The 14,723-nt window shown below is 46.8% G+C and overlaps 1 protein-coding gene across 1 annotated transcript in view; it reads left to right on the top strand.

Moving 5' to 3' along the window:
- Positions 1-14,723, top strand: part of CACNA2D4 (calcium voltage-gated channel auxiliary subunit alpha2delta 4) — a 126,178-nt gene that overhangs the window by 97,239 nt on the left and 14,216 nt on the right. The window contains exons 27-31 of the mRNA XM_071550060.1: positions 4,210-4,271; positions 5,411-5,425; positions 7,847-7,891; positions 8,785-8,847; positions 14,619-14,689. Of these exons, the coding sequence (XP_071406161.1) occupies positions 4,210-4,271; positions 5,411-5,425; positions 7,847-7,891; positions 8,785-8,847; positions 14,619-14,689 (256 nt within the window). The remainder of the gene's footprint in view (positions 1-4,209; positions 4,272-5,410; positions 5,426-7,846; positions 7,892-8,784; positions 8,848-14,618; positions 14,690-14,723) is intronic.

The raw sequence follows: 14,723 nt of genomic DNA, 5'->3' as shown, positions 1-14,723 counted from the left end.
GAAGGCTCTGAGCTGAATTCCTCCTCCCCTGCCTCCATCTCTTCCCTGCCTGCTATGGCTGATGACAATAAACACGGAGAGAAAGGCATGAGGATAAGGAGGGACGAGCATTGGCTTTTGTACAGAGGCGAGCGGCTGCAGTGAAGGGGAGGTAGCAGGGGAGAAACTGAGGGGCTTGGGAGAAAGGCATCCCCTTTCCACCAGTGCTCCAGAGATGATGGGGTGGGTGGCAATGTGTCCAACAGAGAGACTTAATTGAGAGGTGCCCATGCCTAGCTGGCCACGTCCTGCCCGGGCACAGTGGGTGTCCCCAGAAGCTGACAGCCCTGTGTCCCCTTCCGTGGGGATTCAGGGAAAACTTGAGGTGTGCTAGTAGGGGATGGTTTGGACAAGGGGAATGGATGAGAGAGAGAAGTGTTTTGCATCTGTTCATTTCCCTAAATCTTGTGTGCAGCAGGATGAGTGTGCTCAGCTGTATGTCCAGTGCAAGTACTGGGTGTGGTTATACCCATGCAGTGACCGAGGCATCCCCTGCCCTCCCTGACATAGCCTGCTGGTACAGGGGTGCAGTAAACAGCTGAATCCAACCCACTGCCTTTGTCAGGATTCCCTCTATGCTCTCCCACGGGCTCCTGTAGCCTATCTCCACAAAACCAGACCCCTCTCTTGCCTTCCTTGAGCTTGCTGAGGACCTTGTAAGCTCACATTTGCAGGAATTACTCTTTTGCTGATCTACTTGAACTGTGTCTTCTATCAGGTCCAGTATCATAAACAGACTGGTTTGGGCCTTTTATTAATTTCAATTTGTCTGGAAGTTATTTTTAAGTAAAATTTTTAGAGGACTTAAAGTAAAATTTCGAGCTGCTGGCTTGAGAGGGAAAATGGGAATATTTCAGAAACAGGGAACAGAGAATGCAAAGGGACAGTATGGGCATGGCTACTCTGCTGCTCTGGTACCTTCTTCTCTTTGAATCACGAATTTTATTTAATCATTGGACCGGCTTCCATGAAAACAGGTTATGAATGGCAAGGTGAATCTTGATAAGCACTCTGCAGGATGTAATCTTGCAACTCTTTGTTATGCCTTTTTTGGTGTGCAGCAGGCCCAAGAATTAAATCTTGGGGAAAGCTCCTTATGAGAACAACATATGAATAATCAAAGAGAGAAGCCAGAGAATGCAGACAGAGAGGCAAGCAGAGGATGAACTAATAAAGCAGGCAAGCTCACTGAGATGAACAGGTGGAGGGGAAGGCTCTTATCTCCACAGTGAACAGCAGTGCACAACTCCAGAGAGAGCCCATTGCAGTCATGGGTTTGCAGGCAGGGTGCCTGCTGGTGGGAAGTCATGCACAGCTTTGGGTAGCATGTCAACATAGTGAAGCAATGGCTATCCAAGCAAGGTATTCAGCATTGCTTGTCCTCATGTTTTATTTCACTGCTGGGATGCACAACTTACTGACACATCACTAGGAATAAAACTATTAGTCTCTGAAGACTCTGCAGTGGCCACTCATCATTTCATGGACCTCAGATGTTCCTGCTGATGCAGCATACTCTTTCTCACCAGAGCAAAAAGGCTCATTAATAATCAGTTACACTTTGGAACAAGCACAGAGGAGTTTATTCCAGTTTTCTCCCTCTCACCTGAGCTGTAGCGTCATCCTTACATCAGACTGAATTGCTGCTTTCCTCCTTTCTCTTTAGTTTCACCAACAGCATGAAGATGCCAAGGTGACTATTTGTTACTAGCACTGGGGAGGTGGTGATTATGGCCTGTTTCTCCTCAGCTTCCATGTCTTCTTAAGGTCACCTGAATGTGTGAAAGTTTCTCATAGTTCTTGCCAGTAGCTGTCAATTCACACCAACTGGCAAGGAGTGGTGCTGCCAGGCAGGAGCATGAAGCAATCCCTCTAGTACTGTTCCCTGTGATGGATACCATCCAAACAGACAAACCTGGATGCAAGGCAGAAGAGACCCCAGCTTTGGTTTCAAGAACTTCTTCAGACTGTACCATGATGTGAGGAGGAGAGTGGTGGTCACCATACTTCCATGGATTCTCCTAGCTAGAAATGTATGCTGGACCACTGAGAAGGAAGAAAAGGGCTCGTGCAGAGAAGACAAGTTAGTGCAAGCCCTGTGGAGAGGTTAGAGCTGAAAAGATTGCATCCAAAGAACAAGGCTTGCTGTCAGATAGCACAAATAGGTTACACACGACTGTGGGCAATGTACAAAGAGGAAAAAGAGAGCTGGGAGACTCCGTTTTCTGTCTCTGCCGCTGGCCACTGGGTCTTCTTCTTCCTCATGTTGCAGGCAACTCTGTCCAGGTTCAGTATGTGTTACACATGCCTCCTGGGCAGAAGCAGGGATTCACAACCAGGGGCTAAGATCCCTTTGAAGAACAGTCTGAGGCTGAACGTTCCCACTGGCAAAAACACGAGCCACTGAGTAAGTCCACATTGCAAGGTTGGTTATGTAGGTATCAACTCCTCTTCAAGGCTTATAAAACTCTATGTCCTGGGTAATGCTCAGTCCTATTGGTGTGATCTGATGTGATAAGGGGAATGACTCTTTCTTGAGATGGTTTAAAAGGATGGCAATGAGTTTATTTAAAGCTACATCCCAAATCAGGTGCGTGGGCTTCGTTGGACTCAGCAGCAACAGCACCGTTTCCCTTCTGTCATGGACTGCTGGTTTGTCAGCAGGGGCACCAAGCCAAACCATGCCTGCCATAGCTCTGCTGAAGCTGATGAATCTTCGCCTGAGCTGGACTCAGCCTTGTCCTTCCTCCTTTGTGTGCATTCTTTGTCTTGTCTGGTTTGTGCTCTGTGAAGCTTAGGGCAATGCAGCTCTACAAAAGCATTCCTTTTCCCCACATACAGGCAGTCAGATTCAGTTTACAGCAGGGAGAGCAGGTTAAGAAATGTGCCTCAGCTACATGTGATTTTGTAAGATGTACCAGCAAGTGTGAATGTGACAAGGACACTGGTATAGACACTGGTAGAGCTGATGCCAGGTGCCAAGGTCTCTGTAAGTGCAGCAAGAAAATATACCATTGCATACTCCAGTTTTAATTCATATCCATCTGAATTAGAGCATCAGATCATACTGTTAGCTTAAAAGCACCCACACGACATGATTCAGATTTAAAGGATCTGTTCCCCCCTTTGAAGCTCCTTCTAATTTAGAAGAAATCTGTAGAAACAGCAACACTTCATCCGCCTGATATTGAAGGTTGTGAGAAAAGGCTCAGAATCTCCCTCTCTGTGTTTCTTCTTCTCCCTTACTTGCACTTTATATTCTATTTCAAGGTCCTACTTGAGGCTGTAATTCCTCCAGAGCTCTAGGATTCAACTAGTCGACACGCAGACCAGTTGTTGCCCATCACCGTGCCAGGCTGTGTGTGGCTGCACTGGTTATTACGTGTGCTTGTAGGCAATCTACCCAGGGACAGCTGGGATGTTCTGGTGAGGAGACCCTGCACTGTTCCTTCTCCTGTGGAGCTATGCCTTACTTCAGGAACATGATGCTGGGAATAGAAGAGAAATTAAGACAAGAAATTAGGACACACTTCATTAAGTGACACACACACAGAGTTATGCTTAGCCCACTGTGCACTAGGCTGGGACCAGGTAACAATTTGCTATTCCTAATCACACTTTCTGTCAAATGACATTCATAATTCTGTGTATGTGTAGTGGCTTAGGAGCAATCTAAATCTCTGTGGTTCCCCCTTGAGACAGGTGGGTTTTCAAATTAATCCCTTCCTCACACTGGCCTACTTTATTTTTGATTGATGCTGTATGGTGCAGGACTTGAGGCCAGGATGATCACAAACATCCATTCTGGCCAGGGAAAACTGAAAAAGACAAAGAGGAAAGCTTGTGATATCTTGGGAGATTTTGGGAGGATTTTTTTTGTTGTTAATTTGTTTGTAGCTTTGTAGTGCATAGAGTGAGTGAGGTCTCAGTACCTCAGTACAGTCAGTGTCCCCTATTCCTCTCCCTTATTAGAATTCTGACTCTCACTTGGCAGTCTGACTCAGCACTCATACCCCGCTGCTTATCATTCACACTTGAAAGCAGGTTGCAATTGTGATTTCCATCCCATCAGCTTGGGCAAATATTTCCTCCTCTTTTCCTAACTTGTATTTGTCTTTCCTCTCTTGCACATTCCTCTCTTCATCTTCCCCTCTTTTTTGTTTCCCATAGCGGTGGGTGTGCAAATTAAGCTGGAGTTGCTCCAACGCAAGTTTTGGATGGCCATGCAACAGGTAGGAGCATCAGCAGTCATACAAAGAGACAATTTAATACTCTTTGTCAGCAAAGTTGATACTGTTACATCACATACAACGGCATGTTGATGAAGGCTTTTGCGAAATTCATATTAAAAGATTTATGAAGTAGATTAGTTTGAAGTCACACATTTCTGTAATCCTTTGACGGCACTAATGCCGTGTGAGCCATGACTCTGTTCTGCAAGTGCCGTGTGGACAGTGTCAGCATCCTGGCCTGGCATTAGCTCTGCTGCATGTGAAACATTTAATTGTGGAAATATGCTTGTGCTCATTCAGCCTTTCAGAAACCTCATGGAAATCTGCAATTTTGGGCACACAGAAAAAAAAAAGTCTATGCCTTCTCTTATTATCTTGGTAATGATAAAAAAACACTACCAGCTTGCCAAAATAAAAATTATTCCCTTCAGGGATAAGCCTTTGGTGTTGTCCTAATTTTGGACAATTTCACTGGACTGAGAAAAGTGGAATAATTAAAACATCTACTCCAGTCTGAGAAGCAGAATAAGTGAAGCACTTTTGCTTTACTACCCAGGGTCTTTCTCCCCAGAGTTTGCTTCCAGGGAGATCTGCTGGAGAGGTGATTCTGACAGGACTGAAGCAGCACACAGCAGAAGCAGCTCTTTGCTGTCAGAGGAGGGAACTGTCATCAGTGGGGGATAACAGAGAAGACAGGAGGGCAGAAAGCTGCTCACTGGGAGTGAGCACATGTAGGGAGTGGAAAATCCCAGAATTGACCATGGAGGCAGGAGCATCCTAGCAGGTGGGAGATCACATAAATGTAACCTGAGCTAAAAAGACCTCTGCAAAGCACAAGAGAGAATCCTGAAGCAGCTTCATTTCAAAAAAAAAATCTCTTGAGGGCTGTACCCAGGCAATTTTCACAGAAACAAGCCCTCATGAGCATTAAGTGAAACCAGGAGGACTTATTAAAGAAGCTGAAAGGAGGCCTGTGGCCCTTGTGGGTGCTGGTATGAAAAAAGCTTGTGGATGGTTTCCCAGGACATGACCGCCATTTGACAGAGGAATGACTAACAGATTTTGTTTTCTCTCTGTCTCTCCTGCTTTGCTGCATGCTGTGCTGCTCTGGGTGTCCACACCGTGCCTCCATCTCCCAGCCCAATGACAGTGATGTAAGTAGACAAAAGCTGGGGACAGGGAGGCATCCTGGCGTGCCTTGCCGCAGCTTGGCTTCGTAATTGTGTCATTTGTGTGCCAACATATTATAGGCACTGTCCCTTGTCTGTAGTCACTGGAGATGGTCCAAACCTGTCAAAGGCTGTGTTTGTCTTCACAGTAATTAAGTGTCTTTGGCAAAGCTGAAAGTGCTCTGGGTCACAGAGACCTGACCAACAGCAGGAGGATGCTGTGAGGTAGGCTGGTCTCTGAGGAGGGAGCTGTGCCTGAGGCAGCAGATGTGGTCTCAGAGCAACCAGGGAGCACAGGCTCAGTTCTGCCCCCACCTCAGGGGCTCCCTGAAGGCTGTTGGTGCTCTCAGACTGGTGTCCTCACTGTGGTGCTGCTGCTGTATGGCCAGCCCAGCACTGTGCACTGCTGGAACTTCTCCAGGTCTGGAAGAGCAGCAGTGGTGAGACTTGGTCCTCACACTGCTGAGGAAGATGCTGTGAGACACAGGCCCTTCTTGTGGAAAACCACTGTGGGCTTCTGTTCTGATATCTGTACTCTGGGCTCCGTATTTGTTATCCCCCAAGGCCATAATGGTGGTTTGTTGTGGCCATATTTCTCTGCTGATCAAAGGAAGGAAACCACCAGGGTGAAGTACAGGGCCACCTCTAGGGATACAGCCAGGGAAACCGAACAACCACACGCTGTTTTGTGGTGAGGCAGGGGTGAGACGGTGCTTGCAACTGTGGATGAAGGAATGTTTTTAAACCATCATCCCTGGGGCCTCAAAAAGCCAGCTGGATTCAGACATGTGATACTGCAAAGCCATGGGGCTTGAGGCAAACTCAGCCATCTCCAGGCCTCCTCTGAAGTTGAGCAGAGGGACAGAAAATTGAAACTGCTGGTTTTGTTCTGCAAAACTCAAGAGGAGAAACAAATTCTAACTGAAAGTTATGGTCTTCTTGTGGTCTGAAATGGCAAATTCACCTCTTGCTACTGAGAATCATCCAGGAAGGGGGTTGGAGTTTATGTCTGAGGGTTTTGAGAAAATAAAGGTAGTGGCTGAGAGCAGACAGGCTATACACTATGCCAGTGTCCTTCCTTGACCCCAGAAAACCTCTGGCAGGAAGGGGATCCCATGTACAGGAATGGCAACGCCATGTCAGCTTTTTTCCCTCTGCTGCTGGAGAAAATAGAATTAACAAATAACACGAAGAGACAGACACATGCAGCCACAGCAAACTCTGAACAATTATGAAATCAATAAGCACCTGAAGGGCTTTGTTACTCACCACTTAACCCCTCGTGTCCCCACCTGGTTCAGTGTTGTGAAACACATGTCAAGTCCAGTAGGCAGAAATCCTAAATTAAACAAATGGATGGTGCCTTGGGCTACATGAGCACCATTCACATCCTATTTTATCATTAGCAGTCTGGAAAATAAAGAAACCAACAGCAACAACAACAAAAAGATTCCTGCCTGAGAAAAATCCTGATCTAAAATACACTCAGTCTGGATACTAACAGATGCTGAAATGCATGCTGGTTTCTCACTGGTGCACAGTAACCTCACTTTCACCCTTTCTTTACAAGTGGCACCTCTGCTTGGAGTGCACAGGTGCTGCTGGAAGCATGTCAGGGAGGCAGGTGCAGGATCAGAGCCCTCAGCAAAGGGGATGTTGCTCAGAGAGGTGGAGAATATGTGGAGTCACTGAGTGGCCAGCTTGGGGGGTGGTACCTGTGCCTGCTGTAGAGCTTGTCTTGGAAATGCCAGATATATTGCAGAGCTTTATGGAGTGCTGTTATGGAGACCTTTAGTTCATCAGCCCCGAGGGGAAGACCATAAGATGAGATCTTGCCACATGTTAGGGATACAGTCAGTGCAGGTATGTCAGGGTGCAGCTGCAGCGTGAGCTGCAGGGTGAGCTCTGGGTGGTGGGAGCCCAAGAGAAGAGGCCTTGAACTGGCACTGACCCTTCGCTCAACCAAGGGCACAGGGATCTGTGGGCCAGCCAGGTGTCTGGTCACAACACAGCCATTGTCTCACCAGGAAGACTCCAGACTGTTACACTCATAGACTGTGAGGATGTGAAAGCCCAGGGTTTCCTTTGTTCAAGGTCCCTGCTCAGAGGCACCAGCTCAAGCTGTTTCTGTGTTACTGGACCATAAATAAATTGTTTTAAAGTTCTGGACATCTGAGACTCTGCTATGGAAAATCTGGAGTCAAACCAGTAAAGAAAACCTATCTGACTATATAGGAAATCAAGTAGGGACCCATCAGGTCACTGAAGCTGCCCTCTGTGAAGAGGTTTCAGTCCCAGCAGTTAAATTCTCTGGTATTGGGAGTGAGACTACCAGAGTGGTTCCTGCATGATCAGAAAGGAAAGTTTCCTTAACACCATATTTAACTCTCTGCTTTTCCTTCCCAGTGCAGTGCCTTGGACGGTGCCTGTCCACTCAGCTGTCAGGATGATGTAAGTTGCCCAGCTTTCTTCTCTGTACCTCTGGTGGCTGTGATTGACTCCCACAGGTATTTCCTGTTAGTTCCTCACAAGAGATTGGACAGCTGGGGCAGGACCTCATGCTAATGAGAAAAATTTATAGTTTAGGTCTTCCCATTGGCTGTGAGATGCCAGCTGGGCCAAGGCAGGGACAGCAGAGTTCCAGCCAGTGACTCTAAGAAAACTGTGTCTCCTCTAAGCCTGTCTTCCCCAGTGTCCCAGATGAGATTGGAGAGAGTGGTTGTCATGCCACTCTCATGACATGCATACTGGACACCTCTCTTTCAGCCTTGGTCCCAGGAATATTTGGGACCCAAAGAGTGCGATCACCAGAGATTTCTTGTTGTATGGTCATGTAGGATTTGTTCTGCACCCTGGTTTGGCCCTGCAAGACCTAAGTGCTTTCATCTAAAATCAGTGACTCCATTTCCTGCTCTGCAAAATAAAAATAAGATCAGCACTGATACTCAGTGGTAGGGAGAGGATTATTTCATGAGTGGTTATAAAACGCTGAACTCTAAAGATGGAAGGCATTAGATACCATATAAAGAGAAGAGCTCTCCAAACCTCCTGTCTCTTCCTGAAGGATGTCTTTTATTAAGTGTGTCTCATAGCCTCCTAGGCCTGCACACAGCCCTGGCAAGAGTCAATCTCTGTCACAGCTCATGAACTAAATACCTCAAAATGGAGGCCAAGAGAGAAAGGCCAATTGTGTAAACCCTGTGGTAGCTGAGCCATGGGGCTGGCACGGAAATGCCAAGGCTGTTGCCATCATCACAAGCCCACAGCACTCCATCCTGACCACTGAGGTACACACAAACATGGAAAAAGCCACCTTTAACACTGATTCTCTTTCATCTCTGCAGATGCTGAATTGCTTCCTCATTGATAACAACGGCTTTGTACTCATTTCCAAAATACCTGAAGAGGTAAGAGGGCATAAGAGAAGGAGGAGAGTGGGGCTTGCTTGTTCCTGAATAACCCACCAGAGCTGGATAAAACAAATGCAGTTCGATTGTGTAATAAAGGTGGCTGTGGTGTAATTAAATTCAACTGTGCAGTGAGGGGGAAGCCTCCCAAAAGAGTGACAGCACATCCTAGGTGAGGAAGGAGCTCGCAGTGATAAGGAAGGAACTAGTCAAAATATCTTTTTATCAGAAGTGAGGAAATTAGCCTCCTTTCCCTTGGCATAGATGCTGCTGAAAGATGATCTGAGACAGTGCCAGAAGGCAGACCTGCCAAGGAAAGGGGAAGTAGAAGGGCAAGAGGAGGAGCAAGGGCAGGGCAAGGGAGCAGCACTTTTGAGTGCTTCTGAAGTCAAAGCAGGTGTTCTTCAAGAATGGAAACTGAGGGGATGGTAAGAGTAAACTGCCAGTGGCAAAAATGAAGATTAAATCTTTTAGGCAAATTGGAAACCAGAACACACCTAAGGAACTGGAGGATTTACTTGACTCACAGAGGTGAAAGAAATATGGAAAAAGACTGAGAATAGTAATAAAAATAAGGTGTGTGCTTCCACAACCATTTCTAGGGAGCTGAAGTGGTGCAGTTTGTGCTGTGACATCCTGTGCAGCCTGGGTAAAGTCAACACTACCAGCCACTGCATGGTTGAGCTATACTTTTTTGTTCTCTGATAAATTCACCACACAGCTATTTCTTTCAAAATAATAAACCCCATAGTTCTGAATGTCAGAAAGTGATTTGTTGGAACAGTCTCATAAACTGCAAAGCAATAAGTCAATAGTAAGAGTGGTCTTATGGAAGAAATGGAAAATGAAGCAGTTTTGTTACTGCCAGAAGTGTGGGTTTCATTAAAATTGCCATTGTACTGGAGTTAACAAATACAATCTGGGCATTTCCAAAAGGCAGCAGAGCCAAGCCCAGAAATTATTTTCTTCAGGATGTGACAAATAGGTTGAAATGGAAATTAAGGTAACAGAATTCCCAACAGATGTTACTGGGACAAGCAGCACCACTTCCATAAGGAAGAAAATTTATCAGCTATAGTTCTTTGAAAGTGAGAAAATCAAGACACAAAGAAGACTGGATTACCTACTGTATTTCAGTTCTGTTCAGCCTTGAACAGAGTCCCTTACAAGAGGCTGTTAATTTTAAGTTCTGGCAAAAGAATGAAGCACGAAATAGTGGCATTGATACCAAAAGAGAAAGAAGAGGAATTTTTAGATGGATATTTAGACAGAAAACATCAGCTGTATGAGTCCCATAGTTTCCCATCTGGACTTCTGTTGGTTAGCATGTTCAGAATGGGCTGGCCAAAGAAAGAGGTGAGGCACTGCATGGTGAGTTCAGAGAAGCCAGGATGAGAAGTGTTGAGACTCACAGAGCGAAACAAATCAGCAACACGGTGGCATCAGGGGGTTATACAGACAGATATCAAGGGGGGCATATTGCAAGGAGTAACCAATCTCTTCTGTAGGAAAGTGACCTACCCAGTACACTGAATAGTCCAGTAAAAGGGCCCCTTCAATTCTCTGGTGTGCCACAAAAGAAAAAACAAAACAAAATGTTGAAAAATAAGGGAGGGCAATGGTGTAAAGTTGTATTGGCTCCCTACTAAGGGAGACCAGGTCCTACTGCATACTCAGGACGAACTGGTAGTCTTAGGAATTGATGGTTCCTTCTCTGACTCCCATAGCATTTTGAAAGGTGCTTTACTGAGTCCCATGACGTGTCCAGTGAAGACAACTACACCCTTTAGCTACCACATCTACTGTTTTTCCTCAGCACCACTCTCCTGGATTCTGTCTTTGTAGTTTTTCCTGCATCTTATGGAAAATGGGTTTTTCCAAAAGCTCATCTCTGGAAAATCTGACTAACAGAAACTCAGCATTATAGTGGATTTGGGTAAATTATAAACATTATCCACATGCCTCCAAGATCAGGTATTTTGGCAGGCACCAGAGCTGTCCTCCTCCAGCTGTTCCCTCCTCTGAGCTCAGAGAGTTCACCACTGCTTTTCTTCTGATGTCTTCATGTTGTTCCAGTTAGTGCTTTTTTCCCTGGTGGCACCATGAGTTTCCACACAGTTAAACCCTACAGGGAATTCAAGACAACAGCAACACTAAATCAAAACTCTGGTTTTCTTATCTTTGTCACCTGGATGTTGCTGCATGGATTCATTTGTCCCAATGTGGCCCTCCCTGCCCCATCCTACACTCTTTCCTCAGTGCATCCTTGAACATAATGCCAAAAAAAATCCCATACCTCGATTTTTGTGGGTATTTTGCCATCCTGGAGAAGTCAGCTAATTCACTGCCCTCCCTCTCTGCCCCATATCAGCCAGCAGCAAAAGTGGCTCAGCTGCCTGAGTCAGGGTTTCAGCCCAGCACGGTGGGGAAGGGCAGCCTGCCTGCACACTGCCTGCGCTGCCCCTCCAGATGGGATGGGAGTGAACTTACTGGATGCCAAAGGAAGGAGGATCCACAGGTGAACCGTCTACAGCACAGAGCCATGTGGGTTGTGGCAGCTCCAGCACAAGCATGGCTCCAAGCACATCCCTGCTTCCTCTAGGAAAACAGTCAAGGAGCTTTCATATCGAAACACCTACATTCTGGGGCAGAGTTGGAGCTAATAATAGTGGAGAGGTGCCAAAGTCCCTGTGTCCTTACAGCCCTTGAGTCAGCAGCTCATGCTGGAGACCCTTTCCTCAGGCTCTGAGATGTTTTGTTCCATCTCTCTGCTTGTTCTATCTTTCTGCTTGCTCCTTTGGTTCTGTAGCATTTTATGATGTGTTCATCACTGCCTGCCCAAAAATTCAAACTGCCTGCACCTCCTTCCTTGAGTGACCACTTGTGGATTCCTTCCAACTCAGCATATTCTGTGATTCTGTGAACCAGTTCCCACAGGAAAGGGGTGAGAAGAGCAGGGTTCAGGCCCTGCTCCTCTCTGCCCATGGGATGGGGGATTGGACTGAGGGGTTGGCTCTAATAACCTCTCTGTGTAGGCAGCAGGAGGCTTACTGGCAGTCAGAAACCACCACGGAAGAGGGACTTAGGATTTTAATGAGTGACGAGTTGGAAACTCCCTGCAGGATTACTCGGGGAAGAACGGGTAATCTCTTAATTCGAGCTAATCTCTCCATCTGACTCATCAGAGGAAGCAAAGAGTTAAAACCCAGAGCCCTGAGAACGGAGTGAGGGAGAGGACCAGGCAAATGAGAGCAGGGCAGGCAGGGGAACTGAGTGGCAGGCTCAGGCTGTGCTGTAAGGAGGGCTGCTCTGTGCTGTGTTTCTGCCAGTGTTTGCACCGTGGCCCCACAACCACCCCTGAGTTTTTAGCTGCCTTTAGTTGCCAGTCATAGGCACAGCTGTGGATCACAGGTCTTGAGCTCCCACCGACTGCTGCATCCAGATGTTCCGTCACTCACTAAACCCCTTTTCTAGGACTGCTGCCTTCTGCCTGAGGCATTTTGCAGGGCATGTCTGCAAGCTCTGCCCAGGTGGGACTCGGGGACGGGGTGGAGGGAGGCAGCTAAAAGGCCAAAGTCCAACCAGGCCTGGGCAGAGTTTGGGGAGAAGCAAGAACCTTTTGAGCTGTGCAACAAGGAGGCTGCCTGCTTGTCCAAAGCCTGGCCCATTTGGCAGATCCTGCTTGTCCAAAGCCTGGCCCATTTGGCAGACCCTGTTTGTCTGCAGCTTTTAAGTGTACAAAAAGTGTAAATTGCTCAACGAGTCAGCAGAGCATGGATGCCTGTATGTCTGTGAGCAGTGGTGTAGCCTCTGAGCCATATGTGTGCGCTGGGTTGCCTCTCTTCCCTGTGCGGGTGCTTGTACGCTCAGCTGCAGGGGATGTGACACAGCATGTGTCGTGCAGGAAGTTAGAGCAACGCTTTGTGCTGTGAACCTCTGAAGCTGCAAGGGCCTGTGGAAACTTGCCCAGGGATGGGAGTTAGGAGCAACACAGCAGAGGGATGCCCAGGCGAGCAGTAGATTGTAATGAGAGCTGCTTTGCAAAATGTTGCTTCAGTACAGGACCACTTTGTTTTCTGCCAAGTGATGCTTTTCTCTGTTACTACCTGCACAAAGTAGTAAAAACAGCATAGAATGTCTGGTTTGGTGTGTTAAAGGCCAAAGGTGTAAAAGGTGTTTGGTGCTGATGCTTTTGTGAACACACTCCCTGGGTCATACTCCCTTTTACACCAGTAGATCCTGACTCTTATACGACTAGGAATGAAATTCTACCTGGAGAAATTCGGTCAGACATCAGCATCTCTTGACAGGACAGGCCCCATTTACAGTCTTGCAGTGGCCCCCTCCCCTTGCCACACTGTCTGCAGCTTGCACGGTGTTAAATCCCACCTCTCCAGCTCCTGCTGGGTCTGCAGACTGGTATTAAATGGAAGCAGCTGGCCTCTTCACCACCCTAATCAGATTGAAAGAGCGAGGGCAGTGAAAAAAGTTAGTGCTTGCTCAGGCACATTTTACTATGTCTGAGACGATTAGAGCCTAAATGCTCAAAGGGGAGTTGATGTTATGTATCGATTTATACAGTGAAATTACTTCTAAAGCCTGTTGGGAAGAAGCTCATAACCATGTAACGCTACTGTTAGATGATTACCCTGTGATCTTAGGTAAATCTGCCTAAGGGTTCAGGTTTTTTAGTGAAAACGTCCCACTCAAATAAATGAAGTCATCTGTCATCTGCTAATACATGCTAAATGACTGCTAGCCTATCAGTGGAAAAGCAAAACATCCTCCCAGACTCCATGAATGCCTCTATAACACATGGGAGCTATTTACTGTGTCAGGATCCATGAGCCAGGAAAATAGACAGAAGACAGTTCATATCTGCAGTTTTATTATTTACAAATATTTTATTTACTTGCCTGCAAACAAAATGGTCAACTTGATAGATTTAAGAATTTTTGCTATAGATTTGTCATGGTTTAGTAATCAGGAGTGCCAGAGCTGTTGTTTCTTTGAAGAAGTTTTCAAGGCAGCAGTTCCCAGATTTAGGATTGTATCTGTATTTGAGGTTATTGATGCCAAGGTGTAAATGGGACCAGAGGACCTCAAGCTCCACTTTCAGCCCAGGCATGCAAGTGCGACTGGGGGGTTGTTGCCCCCCAAATGCAGCTTTTGGTAGAGTGAAGCCTGTCCAACAGCTCTGGCTATGTCAGTGCATAGTGTGTATGCTAAAGGAATGGATGGATTTGGTTGTGTTGTTTGGGTTACTGCCTGCTCAGTGAGTTGCAGAATTACATTTGCTACCTAAATATGTCAGTATGTCACTTACACATGATGGGGCAGTTCACGTAGCACAGCAGGAAAGCAGTTTCCAAAGCCACTGTGACCATGAGCTAACAGAGAGGCTCAAATGGAAGACTCAGGCATTCAGATCCACAGAACATGGATTCCCAAAAACCCACAGGAGAGCCCAGGCCTCTGGTGATTCAACATGCCTGGGTCTCTGAAGCTTGAGAGTCTGCCTTTTTCTGTCACAAGCTGCAGGGACTTATGTGGGCTAAATCATTTCCAAGCGTGGTAGGAATGGTGCAGGATGCCCAGCTGGCGTTGGGGGAAGTCCTCCCTCAAGCTTTCCAGCCAGCCAAAGGACAAAGCTCAGCACTACACTTGTGTGTAGTGGGCCACCAGTCAGACGAGATCGGCTGGAGCCACCGAGCGTTTGGAAAAATTACTGTTGTCAGTTTATCCTCTGTTTTCCTTTTATGTATTTGCAGACTGGAAAATTTTTTGGTGCAGTGGATGGCTCAGTAATGACCCAGCTGCTAAACATGGGCATGTTCAGGCGGTAAGTGGGGGATCTCCATGCTGTACTTCTCGTT

Source organism: Pithys albifrons, chromosome 3, assembly GCF_047495875.1.
Source record: "Pithys albifrons albifrons isolate INPA30051 chromosome 3, PitAlb_v1, whole genome shotgun sequence".
In the NCBI taxonomy this organism is placed as follows: domain Eukaryota; kingdom Metazoa; phylum Chordata; class Aves; order Passeriformes; family Thamnophilidae; genus Pithys; species Pithys albifrons.
The sequence above is the reverse complement of the archived record's forward strand: the minus strand, read 5'-3'. Positions and strand labels throughout refer to the sequence as shown.